At 31.3% G+C, this 17,079-nt stretch overlaps 2 protein-coding genes across 2 annotated transcripts; one reads left to right on the plus strand and one right to left on the minus strand.

Moving 5' to 3' along the window:
* Positions 1–5,755, minus strand: LOC137811333 (ATP-dependent 6-phosphofructokinase 5, chloroplastic). Its single transcript, XM_068613025.1, has 13 exons — positions 5,215–5,755; positions 4,574–4,664; positions 3,881–3,954; positions 3,194–3,305; positions 2,746–2,841; positions 2,502–2,603; positions 2,321–2,395; positions 1,906–2,046; positions 1,697–1,813; positions 1,509–1,613; positions 1,248–1,328; positions 805–933; positions 1–522 (listed from the first exon to the last, which is right to left on the minus strand). Exons 1-13 carry the CDS (start codon positions 5,520–5,522, stop codon positions 355–357), a joined length of 1,599 nt encoding a protein of 532 aa, XP_068469126.1. The 5' UTR covers positions 5,523–5,755; the 3' UTR covers positions 1–354.
* A 9,127-nt stretch (positions 5,756–14,882) lies between these two features.
* Positions 14,883–16,015, plus strand: LOC137809686 (uncharacterized). The gene is made up of 3 exons (XM_068610783.1): positions 14,883–14,999; positions 15,086–15,162; positions 15,296–16,015. Exons 1-3 carry the CDS (start codon positions 14,924–14,926, stop codon positions 15,884–15,886), a joined length of 744 nt encoding a protein of 247 aa, XP_068466884.1. The 5' UTR covers positions 14,883–14,923; the 3' UTR covers positions 15,887–16,015.
* Positions 16,016–17,079: the final 1,064 nt, after the last annotated feature.

Here is a 17,079-nt window from a genome sequence, read left to right on the forward strand (position 1 = left end):
TATACTAAAGTACTGAATTCTATTATTGGCATGTCTTGAAAGACACTAAATAGACTTCCACTTGGAATGTCCTTAGAATACTCTTTACTTACAACAAATTTCTCAAAATCAAGCAAATAAAGCTTGGTCATTCCTGTCAAATTTGGGTTTTGAATGCAAATGGAATCACTAAGAATTTGCAATGCTATACAATTAAGTAATAATTTGAATGAGGAAGTGACATCCTCTGTATTATTTCCAGTTACGATGATGTTGGGTAGAGTCACCTAAAATATTTGTTGAAGCTATATCTATGATATTACTCTATGGAAGCTTGAATTCCCAAGCTTTGAATGTATTAAAATGGAAAAATAATCAAATGAAATCTGGTTGGCCTGTTGCAGTCAAGCATCGATGCCACATTCGACTGTTAGAGTCCACCAACTTGGGATGAGATATCACTTCGGGGATGGGAAAGTAAGCATAGTGCGTGTTACAAGCTCCTACTGTGATGCCACTATATCCAGCAAATGCACCATGAACCTGCAATACAAAATCTGTTAATCAATATCGGGTGAAAAATGGATGTAGTTTTGAAAAAGGCATGTTGTATTCAAAGTCATACATACCTAATAATCATAAACTAAAGAAAAGAAAGAACCAAAACACAGTTATGAAGTATATCCTCGAGCTGGTCTCATCGAAATATCAAATAAATTTCTGAGATTGAGATTATAAGGCCGATAAAGTAGCTATGAGAACCAATAGTAAAAGCGAAATAATATATGTGCAAGAAGCAGAAGATAGAGAAGGAGAGGAACTAACAGCATTTTGTCCAAGTACAGTACAGAAAATTCCATCAGAAGCATTTGCTCGACATGCACGGATCATATATGTTGGATCGATATATTTCACGTCAGCAAGAACACCAATTTCCTTGAAGTATTTTTTAGTCTGAAATAAAACAGTTGTTAGAACTAACCACTTAGATTTTAAAAATTAAATTAAGACAGATATCTTTATTAATAACTTTTCCACATTCAAGTTGTTAGGCATAGAACAATTGCAGCAGAAACCATATATGCTTGGTGTCGTACCCCAAAAAATGCACTTGAGTCTTAACTTTTAACAGAAATAAAAGTAGGAAAGCAGCTCAATATCATAACTAAATTCAAAAAGAAAAAAGACTCACAATATATATCCATTTTTACAATCAAGTCTCAGCCCATTTAGATTATTGCAATCATCATAAACAAGTAATAACAAACCTCTTGTTGGATATATACACCAATGTCTCGAAATGCAGTATTTCCAGAAGCATCAGTAGTGTTAGTTTTTTGAAGCAAGTTCTGCATCAAGAAGATATATCAGTTAGAAGTTTAAATTTCTAATTCTCTGTCAGAATGTAGCAATCTTCAAAAAAATAAATTACAAAAGAACAATGTTTGTTTTTTTACTGATTGCCACACCCCTAGAGCAGAATAACGCATATTCAATTATTATTTGCGAAAAATAATTTCTCAAGTCACCTGTCCAGCTCCCTCTGCCACACAGACTACAGCTGATCCCTTTGTTTCTATAAGGAACTTGAGATAACTCAAAACTCCACGAGGTCCATGTAAGTTAAAAGGAACCTTTGAATGGCAGCAAGAATTTGCATCAGTATATCAATAAAACAAGAAAGTGTTCTGAACTGACCAGTTTTTATCATACATACCTCAGGAATCAGACATATGTCAATCTGTCCACTAGCTAAGGAAGCATGCATTGCTATGAATCCACTGTCACGACCCATTAATTTCACAATACCAATTCCATGATATGCACTATGTGCCTAATAAAACGAATGAAATGTAAATATCCTAATCTTCAACTTGAAAACTTTACCGGGTTTAGTCAAATTGACTCAAATCTGATTATATTCACCTCAATGTATGCTGAATTTATTGCTCTTTGTGCTTCTTCAACCGCAGTGTCGAAGCCAAAAGTTTTGTCCATCAATAGAATATCGTTGTCTATAGTTTTAGGCACCCCAATTATAGACACCTTAAGCCTTCTTTTGCGGCACTGAAAAAAATTCACTAGACACTCAGGGCAAGCTTAGATATTCTAATAGTATGCAAAATATAAGTGAATCCTTCAATATAAAACATAATGTATATCTCAAACAATGGTCTAATATACAGTTTAATGTTAACATTCAGTAATCAGAAAAGAAAAGGCAGTGAGTAGAACCAAATAGGAAGCCAACTTCGTAATGATTTCTCAAAAGAAATCACATAGATCACAAAATGATCCAACTGAATGTGATCAATTAATATACAGATAAAGGATTACAAACCTCATTGTGAATTGCATTTGCACCAGCATGTGTGCCATTTCCACCCAACACAAATAGCATGTTTATCCCTTTTTCCTGAAATTAATAACATTCACATCAAACAATAGTCAGTATAATAATAGATCAATCTTATCAAAAAAACTCTGAAATCATCAATCTTATTAATATAATAATAGATCACCTCCAAACTGTCCACAATTTCACTGACTCCCGGTCCTCCACGTGAAACACCTAGTAGGCTTCCACCTGAAAGATGAATATTCTGAACCACCCTTCTTGACAGCTAACAAATGAAATCCCAATACGTAAACAGTCATTAGTCATTAGCAAGAAGGAAAGTTCAATAGAATTACAAAAGATATTTAGTCGAATCAAAAGATATATATACCAAAAGTCAGCAAGAAAGGAAGCATGAGATTACTTACGGGAACTTCTGTCAGCTCTTGGTCAGAAAATCCACGATAACCAAAAGGAATACCCACAATCTTTGTTACACCATATATTTCGAGTGTGATTACAATCTGCAGGACATCCATTATTGAATCAAACATTGGGAAACAAATTAATGACTATAATTTTCGTTTTAAAACTAAATGCAAAGGAAATGGGGTTGTATAAAGCATACTTAAGACAGTAACAAGAAACCAAAGAATATATATAAGGTTTGCCAATAACTGTGACACAGAAGTATTTCACTGCCCACATAATTTAGTGGCAACGTATTGATGAGATGGTACAGTAAAATCAATGCATTAAAATGTTACATTTTTCTATTAATTTGTTGCCTTAACTTTACGAGAACTTGCAAAGATTTGATATTTTATATAAAATTCGTCAAGAGATTTACGAGAGTCAATTTGATATTAAACTCACCTGTCTGATGACATCATTAAGACCAGGGCAGAGCCCTCCACAAGTAACAATTGCGGCCTTTACTTCTTCTGGTTTAAAGTATATCTTTCCCCGAGGTCCAGCTCGATGAACCCTACAAAGGATTTCAAAACATGCTACCAAATATGATAATCGTAGAAAAAAAGTTATATACATTAAGAAGACTAGAAAGAAAGACATAACTATTTAATAGCTCTATAAATATTAATAGTAACTATTATCACAAGTTTCAGGAACTTCTCTCTCAATCTCACTTTCTCACACTGTCAAGTAAAAACAAAGCAATGAGGTAATTGTGATGTTCCCATCCTATTGTCCAATAAGGATAAAATATAACGAGTAAATTCAATGGTGATTGGGAACTACATAGACAAGGATTTAATCATTGAAATTATAGGTAGAAAGGGAAACTGAATTCTTGAAGTTCCAAACTTCCTCGTACATTCCATAACAAGAAAAAGATTAGTCAAGAAACACTTTTGTTTAAGCAGTAAGTGCTCCTTACGACAAAAAAAATACATTCTCTGTCCATACAAATATCAAACCTCCCAAGTCCGAATAAAATAGCACACTACTGTTCTTAACATACCAATATTACTATCTCCTTCACAGGCATAAGCATAATAACTCACTACATTCCAGATTTGAATTATGAAATCAAATGCGTACCATTGTTCAACCCAATTACAACCAGGATCAATGCACTCCGCGCCAGCAGATGTCGGTGATGAATAGTATATTGTCTGAGAGATCAAAACAAACGGAAATTAACATTCAGAACTGCCAACACTTGTATCATAAACTTTATAGAATAAGATCATCAATTAATATCTAACACAACCATTTCCCTGTCCTTCAATTATATTTACAAAGACATACCAATGCAAGAATTAGTGAAAAATGCAAAAAACTGTTCTCTCTAAAACGACGAATGTAATGTTTTAACGACAGAGAGACAGCTTTTCAACCAACTAACCAAGCACCACATTCCAACTTAAGGTGTCAATTCATATTAGTCGTTTGGTATTAACAATTTCTCACCAAGAGAACTAGTTTGATTCAAAATCAGTGAAGGCAACAATAAAAGTCCAAATATCATGACTAAAGAAAAATAATACAACAATGACAACAAAGGTAACCAGAATTTGATGATACATGTGTGGTTTCAAATTGCGGATTGCATCCCCTGATGCAGCTGCAACCATAACCACATTTGCGGCTACAACCGTAATTTGAAACATGAATGCAATAAATATCCACGGAAAACAGGAAACTGAATTACTATGAACAGTAATAACATCTATCAGCACCTCTCAGTAATCAATTTAAATTCAAACAACATGAAGTACGAATGAGACATACCTTAAGAAGCACTCTGTCATTTTCACTTATATAGCCATGCCAATCCTCATCCAAAGGATAATTACCAGGAAAGTCGCTAGTCCTGGGAGTTCTGCCACAGTCATAGACATCACCAATAAACAAGAAAAAAATTGCAGTTAAAACACGTCAAAACAAACAAACAAAACTAAAAACGTAACCTTCGTTAGGTGCTTTTATTATTCTTGTCCAATTAGAATTCGAGTTTTCCCTCAATAATCTTTACTGACTTTAAATGTAACATTACCTTTATTACAAGAATGATCAAATATCAATGCAAAATTTCAGTTCTTAGAGAATAGGATTTGTATTAGGTGAATTATAAATGTCAAACTCCAATTCTAATTAAAAAAAAAAACAAGACTTTTACCCCAATAAACCTATATTGACCTTTAACGTAGCATTACCTTTATTACATGAATGATCAGTACCAAAATTCTGATAAGAGAATAGGAGTTTTTACGTCAATAACCTACATTGAAATTCAATGTAGCTTATTTTAATTACGTGAAACTCTGACTCTGATAAGAGAATGGTACTGAAAACCATATCTAGTTTGGAAAAAAAAGGTTAATGGAGTCGCATCACAGGCTAAATTGCGCAGGAAGCAAAGAGAAACCAACCTCACGTTGTGACAGAACGTAGAGGGCATAGAAGCAGCATCGGGGAAGATATCAGTGACATGGGGGAGTCTGAAACGCTCCTCAAATTCGTCGTTGAACTTCGTTTTCCAATCAGGGTCGTTGAAATCAATTGCGGCGGTGGACTTCGAATTTGAGCTTTGACTCTTAACCTTGGGAAATACGCCAGCGACTCTGGTAGGTACCGCCATTGTCATGAAACGAGGATTGGAGTGAGAAAAAGCATGGCAATTACGGTTAGAAGGTGGTAGGCCATGAAGAGTGATGACGTGCGACATGGAACCCATCATGAACAAGAGTCTGTGGAGAGTGACGAATCGAATTTCAATACTTGTTGTTGTGGAATGTGCTGTTACTTGAATGAGATCACGTGAAAGAAACAAGAGAGACAACCTTTGCAGTGGTTACAATAGCAATTGGGTATGTATTTTTGTTCTACGGTGCCGGCTCCTTCTGTTGCGTTGTGTATCGCAGAATGTTGAACCTCGGAAGGAAGCGGAAAGTTTCTTAGTTCCTTTCTATTGTTCTTTAATTTCCAACCTCTAGTGCCTTTATATTTTTGGCAGTCAACTATGTCTTCATAAAATATCACGATTCAAATGAAAAAGATAGATAAATAAAATAAAGTATCTGTTAAAAGATAATAACAATTAAGATAGATGAAAAAAAGGTAATATTAAAATATATCCACAGTTAAAGAACTAATAAAAATATACCAGCAATTAAAAAAATAAATTATAAAGTTAGGATTTGTTAGTGTCAATCGAGGAATGGTCGAGTATTTTTCTTCTAAAAAGTAAAAAATATTAAAGTTTCAATTCAAAGTTTTATTATATTTTTATTAGTCTTAAAAAATATTATATATTATATTATTTTTATTAATTTATTTCGTAGATTTTTCTAATAATTAAAAACTAATATTTAAATAATTTTAAATTAAATTATTGATAGATTTTACATTTTTTAACTAAATTTGTGTAGTGAAATTAGTTTTATAAGATTAGTAATTACTTTAAGAGGAGAAATAATTTACCTTGTTGGATTATATCTTAGATAATAAATAATAGTAAAAGATACATAAAAAATTCCTTTAAAATTTGTTGTTGTATAAAGAAGTAGTTGCATCGTACCTTTAATTATACATAAGATATTTATTTATACTTTTGGCTAATTTTGGTGTACCTTTAACAATTTATTTAAAGGTATATTATTTAATTTATTTATACCTTTAACAATTTTTGGTTTGGTCATTTTGTGGGAAAGCAAGCAGCCTTTGGTTTTGAGTCTGACCTACCAGAAGCTCAACTTTATGTGGTAAGCTGGTCAACAAGCTCCTAAAGAAAATCAAATTGTCAACTACTTTGATTACGTCTATTTAGAAAATAAAAATCTACAAGGACTTTGAAGGTAGAAAAATATAAAATTAATTTCTTTATTTATAAGTTAAAAATAAAAATTCTGTATAAATTGAAAGTTGAAATATAAAAGTAACCTAAAATTGTATTTTTCTCATAAATGATGTCAAAAATTTAATTTATTTTCAAAAAAATAATATTGGCAAGACTAATTTTTATATTGGGTATGGTTTACTTTAAAACTAGATATTTTTATCATGAATTTTTTAAAGATATTTTATTAAGACTAAAGAATATAATACATGTTTAGCTTTACTTTTAAATTGTAGGAAAATTTATATGACAATGTCGATAAAAATAAAAAGAATAAAGTCTCTTCCATTAATGTATTATAATATCGTAGTAGACATATTTAAGGAATTCGAGGGTGAAGCACGGAGTTTTACGTTAAGTGTATGCTGAACAAAATAAATTATGTATAACGACGACTCATAAATTTATTGTCATAAAATTTTGAATTATGTCAATTTTTTTATTTAATTTAACTCATGACTTGTCAAATTTAAATTTCTTCAATTATATGAATTATATGTTATGTTTATTCAAAGAATGGAACAATTTATTATTTATTGATGAGAAAGAGTGATGTAACTTCTCATAGATTATTAAAAAAAATTAAGAATTTTTTAATTCAAATATATATTCATGAATTATGAGATTAATGATATCATTTAATCTTAATTTTGTACAAATTTCAAGTAATTAAGGATGGAGGAAAGGAAATATTAAAAAATACATGAAGAAACCACGAAAATAAATAAATAATAGGAGCTTTTGTCGAATTCACAATCAAGTTAGAGTAGAACTTGTTCAAGTTAGAACATATTAGCTGGAACAAGAATTATATAATTATCATATCAGTTAAGTGATAGTTGTCTAGAGAATAAGTGATTTTCAATGTTGTTTTCGCTTAAGTGATAATTAACTCGTTTGAGCAAGAATCAGATGGCTCAAAAGAGAATTTATTAATCCAAATAAATAACAAATTCAAACATAGAAAAAACAAGATAGATACACTTTTTTTTATTGAAGCTCTAGATTAGGAAGAGAGAAATAAGCTCATTTCACATTTTCTATCACATCTTGATGATTGTAATGGCAGTCATGAGTAATTAACTTTCTTCTTGGGATTGAATGTAATTTATTCAAACTCAAGTGTATTAGGGTGATATTTATATATAGTACTTTGTTTATATTTGATATCAGTATTTTTGTTTTGTGCTTATTATTAAATTCTATCTTATCAATATATTAATTCTTGAGTTTGATTTTTAGATTTAATTAAAAAATATTTTTAAAAATCTGACTCAAACAATAATACTTTATATATTGCAATATTAATAATAGGTTTCAATGTATAATGCTGAATAATTCTAAATAGTTGGAGAATGAATGTTTATTCACCATATTCAATGTATTTAGCTAACTCATAGAGTACTCTATATATATAAAAACTAAGAAAACAGAATAAAAAGACAACCATTAGGATATTGTGTTTTTTTTTTTTTTTTATCAGCAAAGAATTAATAAATATAAACATGGGACACTTCAGGGGTGTCCCAACCCGTATACATCCAAAGGTGTTGTAAACAGTACGAAAAAGGGAAAAAGCATCGTATGTTCACCTAACCTATTTAGATCACCCTGAACCTGCTAAGCATGTAGCGTATAATAACAAGAATGAGCAACATAACAGAATCAAGATAGCACTTTTTCAACACAACACCAGTGTAAATGCCCCAAAACCATGCCCAACAGCTTACCAGTTGCGCCTCTCCATGGTTTAACCGTGACTATCACCAGCCTGAAATTCCAACAAACAAGCAAACCAACAGCGTGGTGTATTGATGACAATCACCAACCTGAACTTCCAACAAACACAAAAAAACCAGCAGTTATAACAGAACCACTTCCTACATCTCCCCTGCTATGCCCGACTACTAGGACTCCATGATCCGGTCTGCACGTGCTTCCATACCACATGTATCTGCTGAGCTCATGCCAACTCCTCCACATCCAACGAGGCACTCACACAGCCTTTGTCAACAGATAGCTTAAAGACTATGGAGCTAAACCTGATGTGCATCTTTGAAAAGGCAGGAGCAGCAACAAGGGCCTCATATTCTTACCACAATACTCAACCCTTTCAAAATTCAAAGGTTTCTTCCACAGATGGTTCAGGCACAACCACCAGTTGGAAAGAAAACTCTGCAACGCTGATTTTCCAGTGGAGCTCTTCTCCAAATCAAACTTCATAGGAGATGCACCTCCGTATGAAGCACATCATAGCATCCCAGCTGTAAAAAAGCTCTGCCTCACAACTTTCCCAGCGCTCCACCATCATCAACTCTAGGCTCCTCCACATCTTTAGATCCCTTAACAAGACCTCTTCATACCCCAACAGCCCCAATCAGCAGGATCAGAACCAACATCTCTTTCTTTGAAGTCCTACACTGCTAGCCTTTTCCTCTCTGTGGTCAAAAACCAACTTCAACATGCAGCCTGGAACCTCGGTGCAACTCTTTACTGCATGTCCTGCAATTGCTCAGAAAAGAAGACATGGACAGAAGAAGCTGACAATGCAGGCATTATGTCAGAAACCTTTGACTATAAAAGTGGTAAAGGATATTCCGAGTTCAGCTAACTCCAACGTCATGCAGGCAGCTGGACCAAATGTGTCACAAGTTGTTGAAGAAAACTGTTGGGTTTCTCTTAGTTTATAAGACAACAGTGCAGCGGTTCCACCACCTAGGAAGTGCCCAACGATCTAGCCTCTGTTGTTACAAGTCTGCATAAACTACCCCCAACACAGCTTCTACCCTCATATCAGAAATCCTTTATACAAATTAGTGGATTAAGAATCCAATCTGAGAAAGAAAACCTAAAAGGAGCCGTACCAAATTTCAGACATAGCCACGTGGCCAATTGAGCTGAATGGAAAATTTCTTCAGCATCCGGAATCCCCTGTTTGAACACAATCAGATTTCTCTGATCCCATATGCTCCTAATGATTGCAATCCACAGACCCCTGCAGACTTGATTCTGCTGATTGTTTAAGTGAGGGAGATGAAAACTCTCAAAATGCACTGGGAGATCCTTGTGCTGCACAGACACTATACCCATCCATCGCAGGCAAAGAACCCAGATCTTTTGTGCACACAAACACATCAAAAAAATATGTTGAGCTGATTCTTCAGAAGCCTTACAGAAAACACACACCGAGGGGTTGATTGCAAGACCTCTCCTTATAAGATTATCATTCGTTGGTAACCTCCCTACTAGTACCCTCCATGTTGTGCACACATCCTTGGGTACCGCTTTGGCTTGCCACAACAACGAGAAAACATTTGTCGGGCTGTCATTGGGATAGTTACACAGAGATAGATATGCAGATCGGACAGAGAACACACCTTTGGGATCCCCCCCCCCATTCAATAAAGTCCTCAGAATCCCTGTTCAAAGTTGTTCTTGTAATAAGGTTCATCATTTCTTCCTCTACACTAGTTTCCCACTCAAATCTAGTCCTTCTCCAACCTAACCTCCATGACCAACCTAACTCCCCCCACGTGCCTACCTCACCCACCAATTTTCCTTGGTCTAGGGATATGGTATATAGTCTAGGAAACAGAAATTTGAGCTTATTATTGCCCAACCAAGTATCTTCCCAAAACCTGATTTTGTCCCCGTTTCCCACTTTCCATGAAACATGGTTACGGAACCAACCCTCACCTTCTCCTTCTTCACATACCTTTCCGAGATCATTCCACCACCAAGAATAATTTTTACCACACCCTTGAAAATTAACCAAACCATTATAGTACTTAGATACCAAGATCTCCTTCCATTTCCCTTCTTCTTCACTCATCATTCTCCACTTCCATTTTGCAAGCAAAGCCCGATTAAACTTCTTAATATCCTTGACCCCCAATCCCCCTTCCTCCTTTGATTTGCACACATTTTCCCACCGAACCCAGGCAATGTATTTGCTATCTTTGCCCCACCCCCAAAGAAACCTCCTCTGAATACTGGAAATCTTATCACAAACTGCAGTTGGTGCTTTATAGAACGACAAATAGGATATTGTGTAAACATTGTTTGATACATGTGGTAGACCTTTTATGCTCTTTACTAAGTCAATCATCATAATATAAATTAATAATTAAAGTATTTTAAACAAATATTAAGAGCTTCATGTGGAGTTTTAAATAATGACTTTATCGATCTTCATATCTACACGATTCTGGTATAAAATAAAATGTTAACTTTATGAAAAAAAAATATGTTGTTTGAGTAAGAAATTTTAAAGAAATTGAAATTTTATAATTTTATGAGAGTAATTGGATAAGTTAAAATTAGAAAAATTTAAATTCTATCCACAATTTAAGAATTTAAAGTTTTTCATATTTATCATAGTAATGTATATTCTTTTTGTATTCTCTTCTCAACTTTTTTTGGACTGTCACAAACACTATTAATACTAAGACATTGTTAGGATGACCAATTTTCGTTTGATATTAGTTAGATTTCTTTCATTGATTTTGATAACATTTACTTTTTAATTAAATTGTTAGAATTAATTTTGTTGTTTTAGATAATTTCGTGCTCAATAATAATAATAATAATAATAATAATAATAATAATAATAATAATAATAATAATAGGAGGAACTTCCTAGCTTCAGGACCAAAATTTGTGCAGAAACAATTTTATTTGGTCAAGTTCTTCTTAAGAAGGAGAATTCAGCTTTAAAATTCTGGTAATTGCTGCAATTCTGATTATAATTATGCAGAGCAATGCCTATTTGTTCTGAGAGTATTGAAGGGTTTATTTTATTTTTTAGCTTTAGCTTTAACTTTTAGCTCTAGCCAAATAGTGTAGGCATTTTTTGGTCTGCTTTGAAAAAGAGTAGGTTGACAATAAATCCTTATTGTAAGGGTTGAAATACTCTTAAAAAGTCTTATTCTAGTTTAATTTATTCACTGTTAATAAAAAATGTAAGAGTTTTGTTAATCAATATTAAAGAGATTTCTATTTTATAGATATTTTTTTCAAATGACGTTTATCTTAGTTATTTTTGTAATTAGATTTGAATTCTCATAAACATAGTCAAATATTGAATCCAAACATAAAATTATGTTATTTTCTTTTTCATTTATAAAATAGAGGTATTTTTATTTTGACAAATTACTCTGCCTATAATGTAAAATGTTTGGAAAGTAACATGAAAGATATTTATGAACAAAGTTTTAGGCAGTAGCATGAAAAAACTGATCTTAATATTTCAAAAAAATATCAGCTAGTCATTTGACTTATTAAAGAAAAAAGAAAAAAAGGAGGGAATACAAATATTTGTCTTGTGATGAGAAATTATAGGTGAATTCTTCTTATTTATATATAATTTGAACAAAAAATTGAAGGCATGAGAATTTATTTGCTGATAAGTGGTAAGGAATGACTTAGTTACTTATCTTTTTATTATTAGAATACATTTCCATTGAGTCTAATCCCCAACAATTGGATAAATTACTTATGAGTCTAATAAAAATATTAAAAAGTTTACTATCAATGTCATCTAACGATTCGTAATTGATGAAATATTTATTTTAATTATTTTGTGAAAATCAAATTTAGGGTTATTCGTATTTTTTGTGAATGGAATACTTGTGTGATAAATTGGTTAATTTAAGATTTATTCATAAAGAATCTTTTTATTGGTATAACATACTATCATCTAGGTTGTTCTTAGAATTCTTTATAAATATGTATAATTTATCTATGTATCATTTTTGTTAACATATGCGTTTTAGTCTAATCTTTTCATATTTTTTTTTCTTTTTTAATAATACTTTTTGTTTTCATGCAATGATAAATAATTAATGTTACTTGATGTGTAAATATAGCTCTAAAATGTCAAATTGCATAATGATGTTTAACATAAAAGTTTTTATTTAAAAATTAATAAAAATATTAAACACATCATTTTGTAATGTTTTTCACTTACATAATATTTTTTATTGAAATAAAAAATAAAATAAATAAGATTATATGCCAATATGCAATACCTTATAGGCGTTTACATGTTACACTTTGTCTTTATTTCCCTGCACACATCACATCCCAACTGAGTTTCCAATGTCATTTAACGACACATGCATAATTCACAATATAACCAACAACAAACTGTTTTCAAACCATAAATTTTGTATTTACCATCCTATTCGCACCATTTAATGATTATCTTATTTATTTATTCCTTATTTATGATACATTTGTCCAAAATACTTTTTTTCCCAAATTTTTATTATGAATTTATAATGCTGGATTATATGGGTGATCAAAAGTGTCTGTTTATCCGCACTTTTTTTTATTTTTATAATTTATATATAATTATTTTTAATATTAAAATTGAATAAATGATATTATTATTTACACACTTATATTATCAGTATAAATTTATAGTTAATTGTTATCAAAAAATAAAAATAGAACCAGTAATAACAAATATGAAATTATAAGTAACTATTCAGTAAAAAGTGAAAAAATAATAATATATTTTATTCAAATTGTTTCGTAAATAAATTAACAGTTCTGCTGATTGAAATGATTCGTAAATAAAATGAGAAACCGTTATGCTGATTCAAAAAAAAAAGCAACAAATAGAAAATTAAATTCAAAACTGTCTACAAAATAACGTTATTTTGGATAATTCTCTTTATATTTAACTGTTCTTTTAAAAAAAATTATATATAAAAAAACCAGTTACAAAATAATAAAAATAATAATAAAATAGAAATAAAATAAAATATTAATAAAATGTAACTGATTTTGAAAATAAATCAAACCTCTCTTTCAATTCATAATTGTCCCTCCACATCTCTTTTAATTCAACACCACTCTTCCACCTCTCTTTCAATTCAAAACCGTCTCCACTACGTATACCAAATATTGTAGAAAAAATAAGAAATGACACAATGACCATAATACAATAATAAAAATAAATATTAATATAAGGATAAAATGGGAAAAAAATGAAGAGCAGTTAAGAGGGGAATCCCCTTTATATATAGTTATAGATTATATATATATATATATATATATATATATATATATCATTAAAAAAAATATTAGATAAAGATCAGTTTTAAAGAAAATAATAATTAATTATTATATTTATTAAATTATATATTATTTTAAAAATTAGTAAAATTATTTGTATTTAAAATGATTTTTATTATTAATAAAATTTACAAACTAGTTTTTAAATTGGTATCTAGTTAGCTATTAAAGTTTTAGTTAATAACTATTTTAAATTCTAAAGTTGGTAGCTAAAACTTTGATAGTTAATTAGATACCAAGTTAAAAATTATTTATTAATAATAAAAATTATTTTAAATATTAATATTTTTTTAGTCAATATAGTAATTAATTATATTTTATTTTAAAAATTGATTTTCATTTAATGATTTATTTTAGGGTATATATTAATGACAATGAAGAAAGTTGAATTCTAAAAAGTTATTTTTCTTGAATATTTTCAGAACAATAGTACAATTATTTTTATTTATAAGGGATAATTACATTATATTTATTATTTAATTATAATCTCAATTTTTCTTCTAAAATATAAAAACCTTGGAGTAAGTACATTTATATGTATATATACATACATACACGAATACTTTTGTGAATTATTTCAGCTATCAACGATATTTTTTCTTTTATATAGAAAGGGACATCCAACCAAATTCCATAACCATGAGCATTAAAGAATGTATTAAATATTTACATTCACAGCAAAGTTTCTGGATTTTTATATGTATATGAAAATAAAAATAAGAGTAGTGTTCTCCTCACTTTTTTTTATCAAATATTTTAATTTAGTTTGCCAAGAATGGTAAAAATGGAAACATGGATATTATTGCTGTGTTACAGAGTGAATAGCATGACTTGAAGACTAACCTTAAAAACCCGAAGGAAAGGTGCACATCGAAGGGAGACACATCAAACATTACTATTATTGATTGTGCTTTAAGGGCAACCAAACTGGGGCCTTATTCCTTCCACGTAAAGCACAATTTGTCTCTTCTTATGGTTCATGCACACCCAAATCACATACTAATTCAGTTAGAGCTATTTGGCGCCTAAATTTGCATGAACCAATTGAAACACCGTCTCTTACTGTCACATTTTCTCTAAGCACCCCAATCTCTGTCCTATTCCTTACAATTTGTCACAGGCCCCATGCACAACATTGCTGCCATATATATAAATTCCACATGTTCGATGCTGCTACTGCAACCACCAACCATATAATGGGTCATCAAGGAGAGTACACCGAGCCAGATATCCTAGGTTCTGTCATTGTTGCACTCAAAGTGTTTATTTTCATATTCCTCAAACTTTTCAACACAAATTATTTCTGGGTTTTACTTTTGCAGATTTATCATCAGAGAATTGCCAAGGTTTTGAGTTTAACAGCAGTACTTGGCTTAGTTCAACGTTGGACTCACAAAAGGTTTATCTTCTCTCTAGTTTCAACAGTTACACGGTTGAATTTAACTCCGACTAAGATTTTAAATTGCAGTTGTGATATCAATGTGGTTGCATTCGTTGTTTTCTGATTATTCCATCGTTGATTTGAACAACAGGAAAAAACTGAAAACCGCAAAAGGGAGTGGCATGACAAGTGTAACATCGTTCCTATTTCGGCAGAGGAGTTGAAGATACGAAGTGAGCTTGGAATGGAGATTGAAAATGACTTGGAAAAAGAGATCAAGGAGGGTATATACCAGCTTGCTCTTCGGTTGCACCGGATTTACCAGGAGAGGAAGGAAAGAAGTGCAAAAGAAACGTTTGAAGTTGACAATAACCGAGGTATAGCAGTTTCTGAAGTTAACATAAGCATAAGAATGGAAGGGAGAAGTAAAGTTGAAATAAGAGAGGTGAAGAATGAAGAAAAGGATGGTCCTTTTCTACGGAATTTTAGGCCACAAAATGTGAAGCAAGTGAAGAAGGTTGATTGGGTAAAGACTCTGAGAGGAGGTTCAAGCCCTGTTTGTGGCAGCAGATTATCAAGTGTGAGCTCAAAGCACAAGGGGAAAAAGCTAAGCACAGACCCTAATGGTTTATCCAATTGGAAAATTCACGGTGGGAGGGGAAAGAAAGTTGGTTCCTTTGGGCTAGTAAAACAGAATGCAAGTGTGGACAAGAAGATACTTCAATTGGGGTGGAAGGTCTGAAGGGCTTGTTTTTTTATTCCTGAATTTTATTTTGTTTTGTTTGCAAAAAATAATTTTACACTTTTGAATAATTTGTAAGCTCAATAAATTTTTATGGAATAAATTATAAATGATTCTGATATTATATTAAAAAATAAATTTTGCTTTCATTAATTTTATGAAAGTAACTTATAAAGTAAGGTATGAAACTACTAATATATTGTTAATTTTATCTCTAATTTTTGCTAAACTTCACTTTTAAAGAAGACTGGGCTAATTACCGCATTTTGTTGCATGACACTATAACCTTGTCACAATTAGTGGCATGAGAAGACAAAAGGTCTCCATGTTTGAGACTTGTATATTGAACTCTTTACCACAAACACCATTGTAGAGACACATTTTATAATTCACCTCCTTCAGTTTCCTCTAAAATATATGTTGCATCACATACAATAGTTAATGCCATCTTAATGAATTGTAGGCTTTTTTTTAAAATTAACCTTTACATTTTATCACCTACTACCTAATGGGTGATAAACAACATTTAAATAATCACTAGTACAAAATGTATAAACAACGATTATTTATTTAATACGATTTTAGGGTTAGTTGTAAACTCGATAAATTTTTTTAAATTAATTTCATTTACTAATGTGCCTATTTGTAATAGCTGCATTCTTAAATCAAAACACATGATTTATGAATGCGACTATTTAAATAGTCGCATTCTTAATAGCCGCATTCTTAAATCATTTTTTACCCTAATTTTGAAGCGCGTCACTTACGCTTTTTCTTTGTTTATGTTCTGGTGTTCCTCTCTTCATGCGAGTTTCATTGTGTTCTCGTACCATTGTAAGTTCGTTTCAATTCGCTCTCTTTCTTCTTCACCAATGGTTTATAAATTTTTTTCATTTCACTTATTTGTTTGTTTTCTTGCATTGGCGAAGGGTTCTTTGACGCTTCATTTTCTCTTTTGTTTTTGCTCTCTCGTGCTTTCTCTCGTTTTCTACGAGCCTTCATTGTCTTCTTTGTGCAATTGTAAATTCGTTTCGAGTTCTTTTTCTTCTTCACCATTGGTTTATATATATTTTTTCGTTTCTCTTATGTATTTGTTTTCTTGTATTGACACTGCTTCATTGCCTGTTGTTTGGGTTATTGTTATGTCGTATTTGCTCGGTTGTTGTTGCTGCCACCGCTATTGCTGCCCTTAG

The sequence above is a fragment of the Phaseolus vulgaris genome, chromosome 2 (genome assembly GCF_000499845.2).
Source record: "Phaseolus vulgaris cultivar G19833 chromosome 2, P. vulgaris v2.0, whole genome shotgun sequence".
Classification (NCBI taxonomy): domain Eukaryota; kingdom Viridiplantae; phylum Streptophyta; class Magnoliopsida; order Fabales; family Fabaceae; genus Phaseolus; species Phaseolus vulgaris.

Coding starts and splice junctions, on each gene's coding strand:
- LOC137811333 (XM_068613025.1), bottom strand. CDS start 5,522: ATGATGGGTTCCATGTCGCACGTCATCACTCTTCATGGCCTACCACCT. Junction 2,396..2,501: donor AAATTGTGGACAGTTTGGAG/GTGATCTATTAT, acceptor TATTAATTTCAG/GAAAAAGGGATAAACATGCT. Junction 934..1,247: donor GTGTATATATCCAACAAGAG/GTTTGTTATTAC, acceptor GTTTTATTTCAG/ACTAAAAAATACTTCAAGGA.
- LOC137809686 (XM_068610783.1), top strand. CDS start 14,924: ATGTTCGATGCTGCTACTGCAACCACCAACCATATAATGGGTCATCAA. Junction 15,000..15,085: donor CACCGAGCCAGATATCCTAG/GTTCTGTCATTG, acceptor TTACTTTTGCAG/ATTTATCATCAGAGAATTGC. Junction 15,163..15,295: donor CAACGTTGGACTCACAAAAG/GTTTATCTTCTC, acceptor TTTGAACAACAG/GAAAAAACTGAAAACCGCAA.